A 14,046-nucleotide genomic window follows, 5' to 3' on the forward strand; every position below is an offset into this window, starting at 1 on the left:
CCAAGGAGGGGCCTTGGTTTAGGACAAATGGCACAACAGGCACAGAGGGATTCTACATTTGCTTTTCAGCTGGTGCTTTCTAGTGCTGGATCAGAGAGCTCTGAGGACATCCACACCTTGTCCATGGTCAGGCAACCTCCAAACTCCAAAGTTCAGAATCACTGTTGGGTTGGCTCCTAAGATCACAGCCTGCACAGGGGCTGCCTGAGGCCATCAGATATGTTAAGACTCCAAGAGAAGGAGCAGGAAAATTAAAGTAGTAAAAGGCACTAGATGTAGGCTGTTATTAGGATTAGAGATTAAAACAGATTAAACAGATTAAAACAGTACACAAGGGGTTACACTTAATACCCAGAGGATGAGAAGACAGAAGCTGTAAGGGCTAAAAACCCACTTGTAGATACATTAAATCTTAAAGCAGACAAAGATACGATCAGGTTCATCTACAGCTGTCAACGCGCTTCTGTTCTAGCAACCGAAGTCCGTTCCTATATGGCCAATACCTGAAGACTTGGCTTGGAACATCTTTCTAGGACGCAAAGAGTGTGATGTTTTGTTTTTATCATTTGAAGAAATACTAAATAAGATTATCTTCATGTTTCAAATATACATCACTCAGAGAATGAGATTTAAAAATAATCATCTTACTGGGAAGATCAGGTTCTCTATGAACGACCTTATAGGTAACAATGACTCCAGGTTTTTTAGCACCCAAGAAATTTTGTGTCATCTCCAATTTTTCCCTCTGGTGTTCCCTTTGTGGGTTACAAAAGCATCCTGACTTTCTCCACACCCATCAGAAGTTGGTTAAAGAGACAAACATGCCCAAGTTTGACATCTTTTTTGGTGAGAAGTTTAGCTTTCCAATACAAAATCTTCTACAACTTGAGCTGTCTAAAGGGGGTGACATTAAGGTCCCAGCCTCTCCAAAGCAGTTATTAGCATGTTCCCCAAGTTTGCCATCCTTCCAGTTGCACCCTGGTCTTATTTCAAGAGGCACAAATACCTCTTGGATCAGGTGCATGGGCTAAACACTTTCAAGACCTCTTCCTGCACCATTTTTCAGTGATCTGTACATTCTGCCTTGGTAGACGAGAGTGCTATTTTCCCACGTGTACAGATTTAGCCTGCTCCACCTGCTGTGTCTGAGCTAAACAAGGCAATGAAAAAGATAAAAATCTAAGACAACCGGCTTTTCAAGCAAAAAACAGAAAGCACTGCTCATTCAAGCATGAAGAACTGGCAAGTACCAAAAAGGTTCTTATTACCTGTGTAGATTAAAAACCTAAAGAACTGTGCAGAGAGAGAAAAACAGCAGAGGGGAGAGCAGGAAGCCGATGGAGGCTACACCTCGAGCTACATCTGAGGATCCCTCTTCATATCTTGGGCTGACCAAAGGCATTCAGGTCCAAAACCTTGACCTTATACATTAATTCAGGACTTGCCTACAATCCTTAAGCATTTCACAAACAGACTCAAGTTTCACACAGAAGCTGTAACGATGTTTCTCTGTGTACAACCAGGAAAGCAACTGACTTTATAGGCATCAGTAGTCACAATAAAGCACAATCAAAATTCAGTAAACAGGTGATATTTCATTGTCATCCAAGCATTTCAATCCAGTTGGCCAGCCCAGCACAACACAGCCTCAGCATCCTCAAAAGGACAACTTTAAGAAGTTGCCTTTTTTTTTTTCTTTTGTAATTTAAAACAATAAAAGCCTGCCGATAAAATGTTTCTTCAGAAAGTGGAAATCCAAGATTCGGTTCCCTCCTCATGTTGTAATGAGCTTTACAGTCTTATTTAATAACCCAGCAGAGAGCTGTAAACACTAAGAAATCAATCCTTTTTGATACAGCACCCTCTTTTCCTCCCTGCAATGCTATATCAGTGATCTCGCCCTTTAACTGATTCCTGATTAAAGGATTTCAAAGTGCTCCCATCACACTTCAGGCCCCAAAGTTGTCTCTAGACCAGTATCTACAGAGAAACTGATAATGCTGCATGGAAAACATACATTGCGCTGCTCTAACAGTGACATTTTTTGTTGTTTTCATTAAAGAATCATCTCTGGTGTTGTATAGGACAGCAAAGAGATGTAACCTAGGTGTTCTTAGAGGGCTTTTTGTTTGGCAACACAAACATTGTTGATTTAAAATGCAGGCCATTTAAAAATCACAAGTTCAAAGTGCAGTCAAATACCACACCTGCAAACACAGGACTTACTGACAGCACTTCATGTTGTTTCAAAGTCTTTGCTTACAGAACAAAAACTTAAAGAGGAAAGGTTCAGAAATGGTTTTGATGTCACCGGTTAGTGGGATGCTTGTGTATCTCTGGGTGAGCTGAGCATAGTCCCAGGTTCTGAATTCCCTACCGTCTCACAGTATCACGGTATGTTTGGGATTGGAAGGGACCTCAAAAGATCATCTAGTCCAATCCCCCTGCTGGAGCAGGAACACCTAAGTGAGGTCGCACAGGAACATGTCCAGGTGGGTTTTGAATGTCTGCAGAGAAGGAGACTCCACAACCCCCCTGGGCAGCCTGTTCCAGTGTCTGTCACCCTCACTGAGAAGAAGTTTTTTCTCAAATTTAAGTGGAGCCTCTTGTGTTCCAGCTTGATCCCATTACCCCTTGTCCTATCATTGGTTGTCACCAAGAAGAGCCTGGCTCCATCCTCATGGCACTCACCCTTTATATATTTATAAACTTTAGTAAGGTCACCCCTCAGCCTCCTCTTCTCCAAACTAAAGAGCCCCAGCTCCCTCAGCCTTTCTTCATAAGGGAGGTGCTCCACTCCCTTAATCATCTTTGTTGCCCTACACTGGACCCTCTCCAGCAGTTCCCTGTCCTTCTGGAACTGAGGGGTCCAGAACTGGACACAATATTCCAGATGTGGTCTCACCAGGGCGGAGTAGAGGGGAAGGAGAACCTCTCTCGATCTACTAGCCACCCCCCTTCTAATACACCCCAGGATGCCATTGGCCTTCCTGGCCACAAGGGCACAGTGCTGGCTCATGGTCATCCTGTTGTCCACCAGGACCCCCAGGTCCCTTTCCCCTACACTGCTCTCTAATATGTAATTCCCCAACCTATACTGGAACCTGGGGTTGTTCCTGCCCAGATGCAGGACTCTACACTTGCCCTTGTTAAATTTCATTAGGTTATTCCCCGCCCAACTCTCCAGCCTGTCCAGGTCCCGCTGGATGGCAGCACAGCCTTCTGGCGTGTCAGCCACTCCTCCCAGCTTAGTGTCATCTGCAAACTTGCTGATAGTACACTCTATTCCCTCGTCTAAATCGTTAATGAATATATTGAATAATATTGGCCCCAGCACTGACCCCTGAGGCACTCCACTAGATACTGGCCTCCAACTGGACTCTGCACCATTGACTACCACTCTCTGGCTTCTCTCCTTAAGCCAGTTTGCAACCCACCTCACTACTCTATTGCCTAGACCACACCTCCTCAACTTAGCTCAACTTAGTCTCCTCATTAATAAGCTGCTACTGCAAAATTCCAAGTGGTCATACAGGGCAGGCCATCCCAGAAAGAGTCATTAAGCAGACAGGGAAAGACAGGGAAGGAAAGTTTATTTCTAGCTCACTAGGCCCAAGTCCTCAGGCACATAACTCGTGCTTACTTCGTGGGAGATCAGGCACCTAACTAACACTTGCTGCTGTGTTTAGCGCGTCTCTGGGCTCTCCGCCTCACCCTCTTTTAGGTATGTCAGCTGTTGCTCTAACACAGGAAAACTGCAAAGAACCAACTTTATTGTTACATTGTGATTTTCCTTGTATTCTGTTACTTAATTGCTCATAATTTTCTTTTTGAACAAGGTTTACTGCTGCCATACTAGACATAGATAAGATCTGCTTAATAGGCTTGATACATTGCCATACATCACAGAACCATGTGGATTTATTGCACCGATAATCGAATGTATTCATGCTTTTACATTCTGGTCCATTATTTTACATTTCTCGTTGATACGCTGAAACAAGAAAGAAATTACTTGTATAAAATGCAGCATTGTCACTGAATTTATCAACTACTAGTTGCTTGCTGCTTCCATGAACTTGCTTGGATAGATGGTGGCTACTCAAAAACAATGTTTCAGACACGGAAACTTTAAGCTAACGGTCCAGACTTAATATATCCGATCAAGAGAATCTCTCCTCTGTGCTAGGATAAAGTTTGTTGCATGCTCCTCTTTGGTATAGCCAGAGCAACAGAAAAAGCCAACTTGTTGAATTTTAGCTGAAGAACAAGATGTTTCTGTGTCCTCTTCCAATACTGTTGGCAAACACACAGACTAGCAAAAGTAGCCCTTCAGCCATCTGCCACATACCCATCTCCCAGCCAAACCTTTAGAGCTTTCTCTTTACTGAAATAAAAGTTTATGTCAATTTTTTTCCACGGCATTACCTGGAAACGGCCTGAAATTGAAATACTAAGTAATGATGGTCTCAGATCAGAGTTGAATATATTTAAGTAACAAATCACTAAAAGAATCTAGCAGCATAAGCCAAATTCTGTACTCTCTACATAAAATCCATGCTTCTAGGCGGGCTTTTCTGTACGTTTCCACAGTGAAAAGCACCCTGAAGTTAAGAACTGTTAGAGGTGCTAGACCCGACCACTCTCATTCTGGTTTTATAGAGTTTGGAGAAACAAAATTCTATATTTAGAGTTTTAAAAGTTGGCTCTCAACTTTGAATATGCCAGCCTGATAATCTGGCACTCGACAATTAGCGAGGCGCTGCAGTCTTGCGCTTCCTAGAGCACCGATGCTTCAGGGATCTACCTGCTATTACAAAAGTAATAGAACAGCTGTATCCAAATAACTTCTTTGAACTTTACCTTCAAATTACCCTTTAAAAAAAGAATATTTATTAGAATACTCTCTTCCCTCCTTGAGTTATTTAAGGTTTATGCTGCCCAGGAACTGCAGCCTTGCATTTTTGCAGCTGAATGTTCTCTCAGCAACATAAAATTAATACTGCTAAGACAACACAGAAGCACACAAAAGTCCCAGAACTGGATGCGGTCCGTGCTGTCAGATGAGTGGCAGGCAGCACACCTGCCTTCTCCATCTATATCAGTGATTGCAAAGTGATGTGCAGTCCCTCTGGAATAAGAGTCGCTCTATAAAATATGTGGGAACGAGGGGGAACTGGAGCTCTCTAGGAGTCCATGTCAGACTTCTGTGGGGTGAGGATGCGACCCATGGTCAGATCCCAAACCCCACAGGCTGCAGGGAGAGAAGGGGAGGAAGCACATAAAGAGCAAAACTTTGTGAGACAGCTGGAGCCCAGGCTTCCCCAGAGGAGGAAGAGGAGGAGAGTATTTACCCTGCAAGCCTTAGCAAAGGGCGGCAGAGGCTCCTGCCGAGGTAAGTACCTTGTAACTGAGCCGAGAGGGACTCTTGATGCTGCTGGTACTTGAGCGCCGTGGCCTCAGCCTTCCTGAGCTGGCCCTGCAGCTCGTAGTAGAGCATCGCCCCGTACAGGAACCCGAACACCACGGTCAAGAGCAGGAGGGTCTGGAAAATCCGCTTCTGCTTTCGGGAGCACATCCCGTTGCCCATGTCCCCGGTGGGGTCCCCAGGGCCGCCGCCCCTCACGGCTCAGCAGCGGGAGGCGGCGGACGATGAGGCGGCGACATCGGAGGCCCCGGGCCCGCGCCGGGTGGAGGAGGAGGAGGAGGAGGATGAGGAGGGAGGGCCGGAGGGAGGGGAGGAGGGGCCGGCCAGCGCCTCAGCCCCTGGGCACCGCCGCGGCCGCGACGCTCCAGGCGGCTTCTCCGTGCGTGCGGGCCGGAGCGGGGCCGGCGGGACCAGCCGTGCGGCGGCCCAGCCGCATGCTGCGGCCCCGGGGCTGCCCGGGCTCCGGCGGCGGCCCCCGGCTGGTGTCCCGGTCCCCGCGGCGGCGCTGGCTCCCGCGGCCTGCGGGAGCGGGGCTGCGGCGGCTCCCTGCTCTCCTTCCGCCCGGCCCCGCCGCGGGGACCCGCCCGGCCGGTGGCTCCGCCGCCACCCGAAATGAACAAAGGGAACTTCCCCCGGCCCCGCAGTTACGTGTCAGCCCCGCTCCGCCGCGGCTCCCCCGCCGCGGGATCCCCGAAGGAAGTCCCGCTCCGGGGCGCGGCCTCATTGGGCCCAACCGCGGGGCTCTCCCCTCCCTTCGGGGCGGTGGCGCCGGAGCGCATTGGGTGCCCGCCGCGTCCGTCCGGCCCGCCGGGGGCTCCGCTTCCCGCCGCCCGCCCCGCTCTGCCCGCCCGGCGCCGAGCAGCCCGGCCTGTGCGGGGGGCGTCCCGGGGCCGCTGTGCCCGCCCGGCCCCCGGGTGAGGGCAGCGGAGTTGGAGCGGGGTTGACACCGTGTGGTTCGAGTCTGCGGCACCGAGTGGCTCCGCCGCTGGGCGGTTGGGGGGCCCGGGGGCCGGAGGGATGGCAGCCCCCGAGATGAGGGGCAAGGTCCCGCAGAGCCTGTTTTATGACTGAGCGCCTGATCTACTTACACTTTTCATCAGATTATTTCATTTTTTTCACAGGTCATTGACCATACTTTTTTTCATAGAATCGTTTCAGTCGGAAGAGACCCTCAGGATCATTGAGTCCAACCATAACCTCACTCTAGCACTAAACCATGTCCCTAAGAACCACGTCTAAACGCCTTTTATACCCCTCCAGGAATGGTGACTCCACCACTGCCCTGGGCAGCCTGTTCCAATGCCTGACAACCCTTTCCATTAAGAAATTTTTCCTAATATTCGATCTAAACCTCCCCTGGCACAACTTGAGGCCATTTCCTCTTGTCCTACCACTTGCCCCTTGGGAGAAGAAACCAACCCCCTCCATGCTCCAACCTCCTTTCAGGCAGTTGCAGACAGCGATGAGGTCTCCCCTCATTCTCCTTTTCTCCCCATCACACTTGTGCTCCAGCCCCTCACCAGCTCCATTCCTTCCTCTGCACTCTCGCCAGCACCTCAATGTCTTCCTTATGATGAGGTGCCCAAAACTGAACCCAAGATTCAAGGTGGGGCTTCACCAGCGTCGAGTACAGTGGCACAATCACTTCTCTAGCCCTGCTGGCTACACTATTCCTGGTACAAGCCAGGATGCTGTTTCGGGGTGCTGATTGCACCCCAGGGGTGCTGCGTGTCATGGCCCTCGCTGCTCTTTGCCTTTTTCCTCTGCTAGAGTCGAGCTCAGGCCGCTGGTGAATCTTAATTCAGAGTATGTGCTAACGCAGGGCTCCCAAATGGCAGTTAAATAGGTGAGATGGTCCTTGCAGCGTTTATCCTCAACCAACGTGATTTCAGAATTAGCATCACTAGAGTTCTCTCCACTAGTTTATTACAGGAAAAACAAAAACAAAATAACACACACACAAAACAAAACCAAAAAAAAAAAAAACAACAACAACCACCAAGGCTCAACCTAAATTGGAAGTAATAATAGTAATAATAATAAAAAAAAAAATCAAAGTCATACTCCAAAGTTATTTCTTCTAAATATATCTACCTTGTTGATCTGTGCTTTTCACAGTCATTATTCTGGCCTTAAAAGGAGAACTACATCAAAGAGGCTTAAAACTTTGTTATTCAAATAGTCTACATATACCAGTAATTAATAGCAGTCAGTACCACAAGCTGGTATGACTTCTGTTTAAGTGTATTTCAAATGTGTATTTGCTGTCTTTTAATTTGATGGAATTCCTTGCTTTCTGTTTGAGGACCGAGGTGTTCAAAATGATGAGTTAGACGCCCAGGAAGAAATTGTAACTGCTTTGAAGCAGTGCTGCTTTAAAAATATATAATTTCTCTTGCCTTTAAGAAGCTTCCTCAAGTTCTTGAAGTTACATTTAAACACTTTCGTTCAAAACCATCAGTGTTTCAAATTGACTTATTTTCATGCGGGTTTACAGTATCCATTGCTTTCACAAAGTAGTCCCAGTAGGTTCCTTAATATCACCCAAATTCCAGCTTCCATTTCTCTCCCAGACTCAACCGGATACGTCCTGTGTGTTCTCGCGTTGCCGGGCTCCTTAGGCTGAGCTCAGTTAAACAGAATAAGAATTCTTTATTTCTAGACTGAGACTAGGAAATCACTGGAGATGATTTGTGCTGCAGCATTGCAGCTATACAAATGATTTAATTTCTTGTGTTTCCACTTGTTGCTTACCTTTCATAAAACCAGTTACGCCTTTAGCTTTGATGACTTTTCGCTGGAGAACAACTGGCTAAACAGCAACTTCAGCTGAATGTAGAAGTTGCTTGGGCTTATCATTATGATGAATAGACATAATAAATTTAACAGGACACCAAATTGTTCTAGTTATCTAATAACTGTTCCAAATACATTTAATTGATTATGTTGTAAATACACTTTACCTGCTTGCAGAAATTGGCAATATCATTTAAAAATGCTGAGAAAAAAGGAAATCAGTATCTTGTTTTGCTTAATCAAATATTACTTATATTCAGTAATAGGTACTGATACATCTTCTCTTCAGCTCATGTAGATTGTGATTCTTCATGAGCAAACCAATTAGAGTTAAAATGAGGAATTTATTGGCAGCAAGAGACTATTATGTGAAGCTATTAGGCGGATTTGAATCGGAAGACCCAAAATAGAAAGGTTTGAACCTAAAAGAGACTGTAATATATTAAAAAGCATTAAATTAGTTGCTAGGAGATGAATGTTACTTTGACTAATCACTGAATACGTTACTGATATAATCAGGCGAGATGGGATAAGTGCTTTCTGAGCCATGTTTTACCATGGGAAGTTTGCTCGGAGATTGCAACAAGGAATTCGTGAGCGGGCACTTATACACACCTATTTATCATCTTTAGCTTAATTTCCTAAGCAAATGAGGCTTGTGCAATCAAACTGCCATCAGTTTGTGCCTTGTAAGGACAAGCAGTTGGGCAGCTCGTTGGCCAATTTCAGGCAAATTTAACTGGGTTGTATTATAGAGATGTTGAGCTAAATGAAGTTCCTGTAGACTCTGAGAAATGAGAGAAGCAGTATATAAAGCATAACCCTATAAGTTCCTCAGCAGAAGGAAAGGCTACACGTGCTCAGAGTTGGATAAAAGAGAACCTGTTCAGAGAGAGATTAAATATCCCATTTCTTTGGTACGTGTGTTCTCACCACCACTCAGACATCGCAGAATTACACATTTTTTACGTTTGTTTGTTTTCCTCTTAATGTATTTCTTTCATATCTTCTTCCATTTTTTCACTGCCACTTTTACTAAATTTGATTCCATTATTACTTTGTAGCTAGAGATACCAGCTTCTAATAAAAATGATCACAGTAACACAGTATCACAGTATGTTTGGGATTGGAAGGGACCTCAAAAGATCATCTAGTCCAATCCCCCTGCTGGAGCAGCAACGCCTAGGTGAGGTCGCACAGGAACATGTCCAGGCGGGTTTTGAATGTCTCCAGAGAAGGAGACTCCACAACCTCCCTGGGCAGCCTGTTCCAGTGCTCTGTCACCCTTACTGAGAAGAAGTTTTTTCTCAAATTTAAGCGGAACCTCTTGTGTTCCAGTTTGATCCCATTACCCCTTGTCCTATCATTGTTTGCCACCGAGAAGAGCCTGGCTCCATCCTCATGGCACTCACCCTTTATATATTTATAAACATTAATGAGGTCACCCCTTAGTCTCCTCTTCTCCAAGCTAAAGAGACCCAGCTCCCTCAGCCTTTCTTCATAAGGGAGGTGCTCCACTCCCTTAATCATCTTCGTTGCCCTACACTGGACCCTCTCCAGCAGTTCCCTGTCCTTCTGGAACTGAGGGGCCCAGAACTGGACACAATATTCCAGATGTGGTCTCACCAGGGCGGAGTAGAGGGGAAGGAGGACCTCTCTCGATCTACTAGCCACCCCCCTTCTAATACACCCCAGGATGCCATTGGCCTTCCTGGCCACAAGGGCACAGTGCTGGCTCACGGTCATCCTGTTGTCCACCAGGACCCCCAGGTCCCTTTCCCCTACACTGCTCTCTAATATGTAATTTCCCAACCTATACTGGAACCTGGGGTTGTTCCTGCCCAGATGCAGGACTCTACACTTTCCCTTGTTAAATTTCATTAGGTTATTCCACGCCCAACTCTCCAGCCTGTCCAGTTCTCTGGATGGCATCACAGCCTTCTGGCGTGTCAGCCACTCCTCCCAGCTTAGTGTCATCAGCAAACTTGCTGACAGTACACTCTATTCCCTCGTCTAAATTGTTAATGAATATATTGAATAATATTGGCCCCAGTACTGACCCCTGAGGCACTCCACTAGATACTGGCCTCCAACTAGACTCCGCACCATTGACTACCACTCTCTGGCTTCTCTCCTTAAGCCAGTTTGCAACCCACCTCACTACTCTATTGCCTAGACCACACCTCCTCAACTTAGCTGTAAGGATGCTGTGGGAAACTGTGTCAAAGGCTTTACTGAAGTCAAGGTAGACCACATCCACCGCTCTGCCATCATCCATCCACCTTGTTACATTCTCATAAAAGACTATGAGGTTGGTCAAGCATGACTTACCCTTGGTAAAGCCATGCTGACTGTCCCTAATAACCCTCTTATCCTTGATATGCCTTGAGATGGCACCAAGGATAAGCTGTTCCATTACTTTCCCAGGGACAGAGGTAAGGCTGACCAGTCTATAATTACCCGGGTCCTCCTTCTTGCCCTTTTTGAAGACTGGAGTGACATGATCATTGAGAAGCTTCAAGTTTTTCCAGAATGATCCAATGAACACAGCAGTTAAATAGATCAAGCAGCAGGTCTTCTATTATTTTTTGTTAAATCCTACCAACCAACAGATTGGGGATCCAAAGTGATGGAAATGTACAGTAAAGGTTGTCCCATACAAGTCACAGCCCATTCCTTTGGTTGCCAGAAGCTCAGGAATGTACTGGCAAGGCACATGTTATTACCTCTCCAGCTACAAAGTACATTTCAGCTGCAGATGTTTAGACACGAATGACCTTTTTGTCCAATGACTGAAGCTTAGTAATGCGTACACAGATTGTTTTAACACTCACTGTCATTTATTAGTGGTCAAGAACTGAAGGAATGAAAAGGCTGGACTTGAAGAGGTGAATGCTCCTGGGAAAACTGAATTTATCATTGCCTGAGGTCACAGTTTGTGAAATCAGGGGAAGTCTGAGTGTCTCGCTTAAGGAATCAGTTGAACTCTGCTAATTTGAGGAGGGGACAAGGGAGTCTGTGTTTTAGTATAAAAAGTGCTATACTACTTAATATTCAGAAAAAAAAAGGAATAAAATCAAACATAAGGTATCCCAAACTCATAGTTAACGCAGCTTTGACATTTGTTTTCTGGTGCCTCAGTTCTGGCTGTGGAACAGTGGATGATGACTGACTTCTACCTCATGGATGCATATAAAGACACATTTTTCTAAATCGTGCAGGATTCGTGGTAGGAATGGACATAAAACACTGGGCAGAAAATTCTGGGTGGGTACATGGGATAATTCAAACAGCAAACAGGGGTGAGAAAATGTGGTTAGTAGTGGAGATGGGTGAGAAGTCTACACTCAGACTTTGAATATCCTGTTCCTGGTGCTTCCGGACTTAAACAGTCTTGCCATTTTACTGGTTCTAAAACATTATCCTTTGTAAACAATTAATGCAGGTCAGTAAACACATTAAAATGTGCAGTTGTTTTAATAGGAGTCGGGGGCAATGGAGCAATGTGTGCCACAGATCTACCAGATCTACCGTCTGGGATGCACTTGGACTTGCCCTGTTTTACTTAGTCTGTTTTTACTCCAAGGGGCAGCACCCAGCGCATCCCGTGTTACAGCCATTAGTTGCCTATTGAGGCAGAAGAGCTTCTAAGGAACATAGGAATTTGATCAGCCTTTTGTTGCAACCCCCAGAAAAAAACCCTCATACTGTTACATGCTTCATTGTTCTTAACATGGCAGCTACCATAAAAACTGATCATAAAAGCCCTATCAATTTGTCATGTTTTAGAAAATTCTGCAATTTCTCTGTATATTTTTTTCCCCTAAGCATAAGACTTCATTGTGTTGTTTGTTGTTGTTTTGCTTAGTGTTTACTGTATGTGTCTTACCAGTAGCTCAAAGGCCTTGAAGAATATGAGTGAAATTCTCTTTCACCACATGAGCTGCTGTAGCTGCTTAAAACAAATACTAGGATCCTAAACTACTTAAATACCATGTTAAGTCATGAATTGACTTTGAGCAATGGTCAGATGATCCAACTTATAAGCAACTTGCAATTGGAAACCCCTGTGCTCCTGAGGGCTGGCAATTTACAGATAAAGAAAAATAATAGTATTTGAGTGCTAATGATAATTTGAATACTCTCACGATTAAGGGGAGGGATATTGGACCCTTTAGGCGTTTACCTAACAGCAGGTTTGTATTTTGGTTCAGTGTGATTTGTTTATCCTGCAGATCAATCAGAACCACAAAGTGAAATGCAAACAACAATAAGGCTCGTTCAGCCCCACGCAGGTGGATGTGGTTTGTATATGAGCAACTTACATAAAAGAGCTGGGGCTGTGCTTCCCCAGTTTGCTGTTTCAGAAGATAGCAGTTGCATTCCATGGTTTATGGGTTAGAGGAAAATGTTGAACTTGGGAATGCCGACTACAGACGTTGTTTTTTTTTTCTGATATGTAGAATAATCCCCAGTGATTACATTTTCCTGGTGCATTTCCCATTGGGCTGGCCAGACTGGAGGCCATGGCAGATGGAGGAGTAAATAGGTCAGTGAATTTTGAGTTGTTCCATCCCCTGATTTTTCCAGTCTTGTCTATTTTGGTTTTTCAGCACCTGAATAAAAGCCTGGGTCTGATATCCAGCAGCTGTGAAACTGTCTGGCCTAACAGGAAAGAAAAAAAACATCTTCATATTAGTTTCCATTATCATTGCTCTGTAAGGCAACGTAGTGACTGATGAAGTCATGCAAATTTCATTGATGTTTGTATCTGATGTCGTTATGATTTTCTTTAAGGATCTGAAATGGAGGCTTTTAAGCAGAGTTTGGAAAGAACTGTTTAGTTTGTAGAGTTAATTTGAGACAGGAAAATAAGAACTCAGGAATTTATGTATAAAACCTGAAGAAATGCGGATAAAGAACTTTTAGATAAGATTAAAATGAAGTCAGGACTTTAACAGCCGTAGTCACAATAATTTTTGTCTTCATGGGGCTTCCATCTCCATTAGTGATATTATCATGGCCTGCCAGACTCAGGAACTGCTTTTCTAGTCAGTTACAGGGTTATCAGTACATTGTAGTTTTATTTTAATTTTATTTATTTACTCCTGGCTTTTGTGCTGCTCTTATACACCAGGAAAATGTGCACAGGCTTCTCTCACCAAGCATGACTATCTGCTGTAATTGTTAGTCTTGGAAGTGCTTTACTCTTACATTACAAAACAAAACTAGTTCTAGTGCAAAGGAATTTTACAGAGTTATTTAGGAACATATAAGGGTTTAGAGGAGTGCAGAAAATAGCTAGGTCTAAGAAAGACCTGTCAGAAAAATCTTAAGGTCTTCTTCTAAAATATTTGTAACAATTTGTGTTTCAAGTATCACGGTTGAACATGGTAGGAGTGGTAGCACCTAAATACATACATATTTGTTTCCATTGTCTAGGCCTTGGTTTGTGAAAGGTCATCTAGGAACTCGCTGAGCTCTTGCTAAAGAAATAAGTCCTTAATGTAAGTTGAAACCCTGTCAATTTGTCTTGTTTCAGAAAATTCTGCAATTTCTCCATATATTTTTCCCCCTAATCTTAAGACTTCATTGTGTTGGTTGTTGTTGCTTTGCTTAGTGTTTGCTGTATGTGTCTTACCAAAGGCCTTGAAGAATATGAGTGAAATTCTCCTTTACCACGTGAGCTGCTGTAGGGTTGACATGGTCCTGGTGTTCAGGTGTCTCAACACACACAACTGGACACCTTGACAGATGTGATGGTCCCGGTCCCCAGGTTTGCAAACCTTTTCTCCATGTCACTGATGTGAGTACAGCTCTTC

General features: G+C 44.9%; 1 protein-coding gene across 2 annotated transcripts in view; it reads right to left on the reverse strand.

Moving 5' to 3' along the window:
• GOLIM4 (golgi integral membrane protein 4) overlaps positions 1-6,128 on the reverse strand; it is a 34,054-nt gene extending 27,926 nt beyond the window's left edge. For both annotated transcript variants that reach the window (XM_005513259.3, XM_005513258.3), the window contains exon 1: positions 5,404-6,128. In XM_005513259.3, the coding sequence (XP_005513316.2) occupies positions 5,404-5,590 (187 nt within the window). In that variant the 5' untranslated portion in view covers positions 5,591-6,128. The remainder of the gene's footprint in view (positions 1-5,403) is intronic.
• Between the last annotated feature and the right edge of the window lie 7,918 nt (positions 6,129-14,046).

The sequence above is a fragment of the Columba livia genome, chromosome 9, assembly GCF_036013475.1.
Source record: "Columba livia isolate bColLiv1 breed racing homer chromosome 9, bColLiv1.pat.W.v2, whole genome shotgun sequence".
Classification (NCBI taxonomy): Eukaryota; Metazoa; Chordata; class Aves; order Columbiformes; family Columbidae; genus Columba; species Columba livia.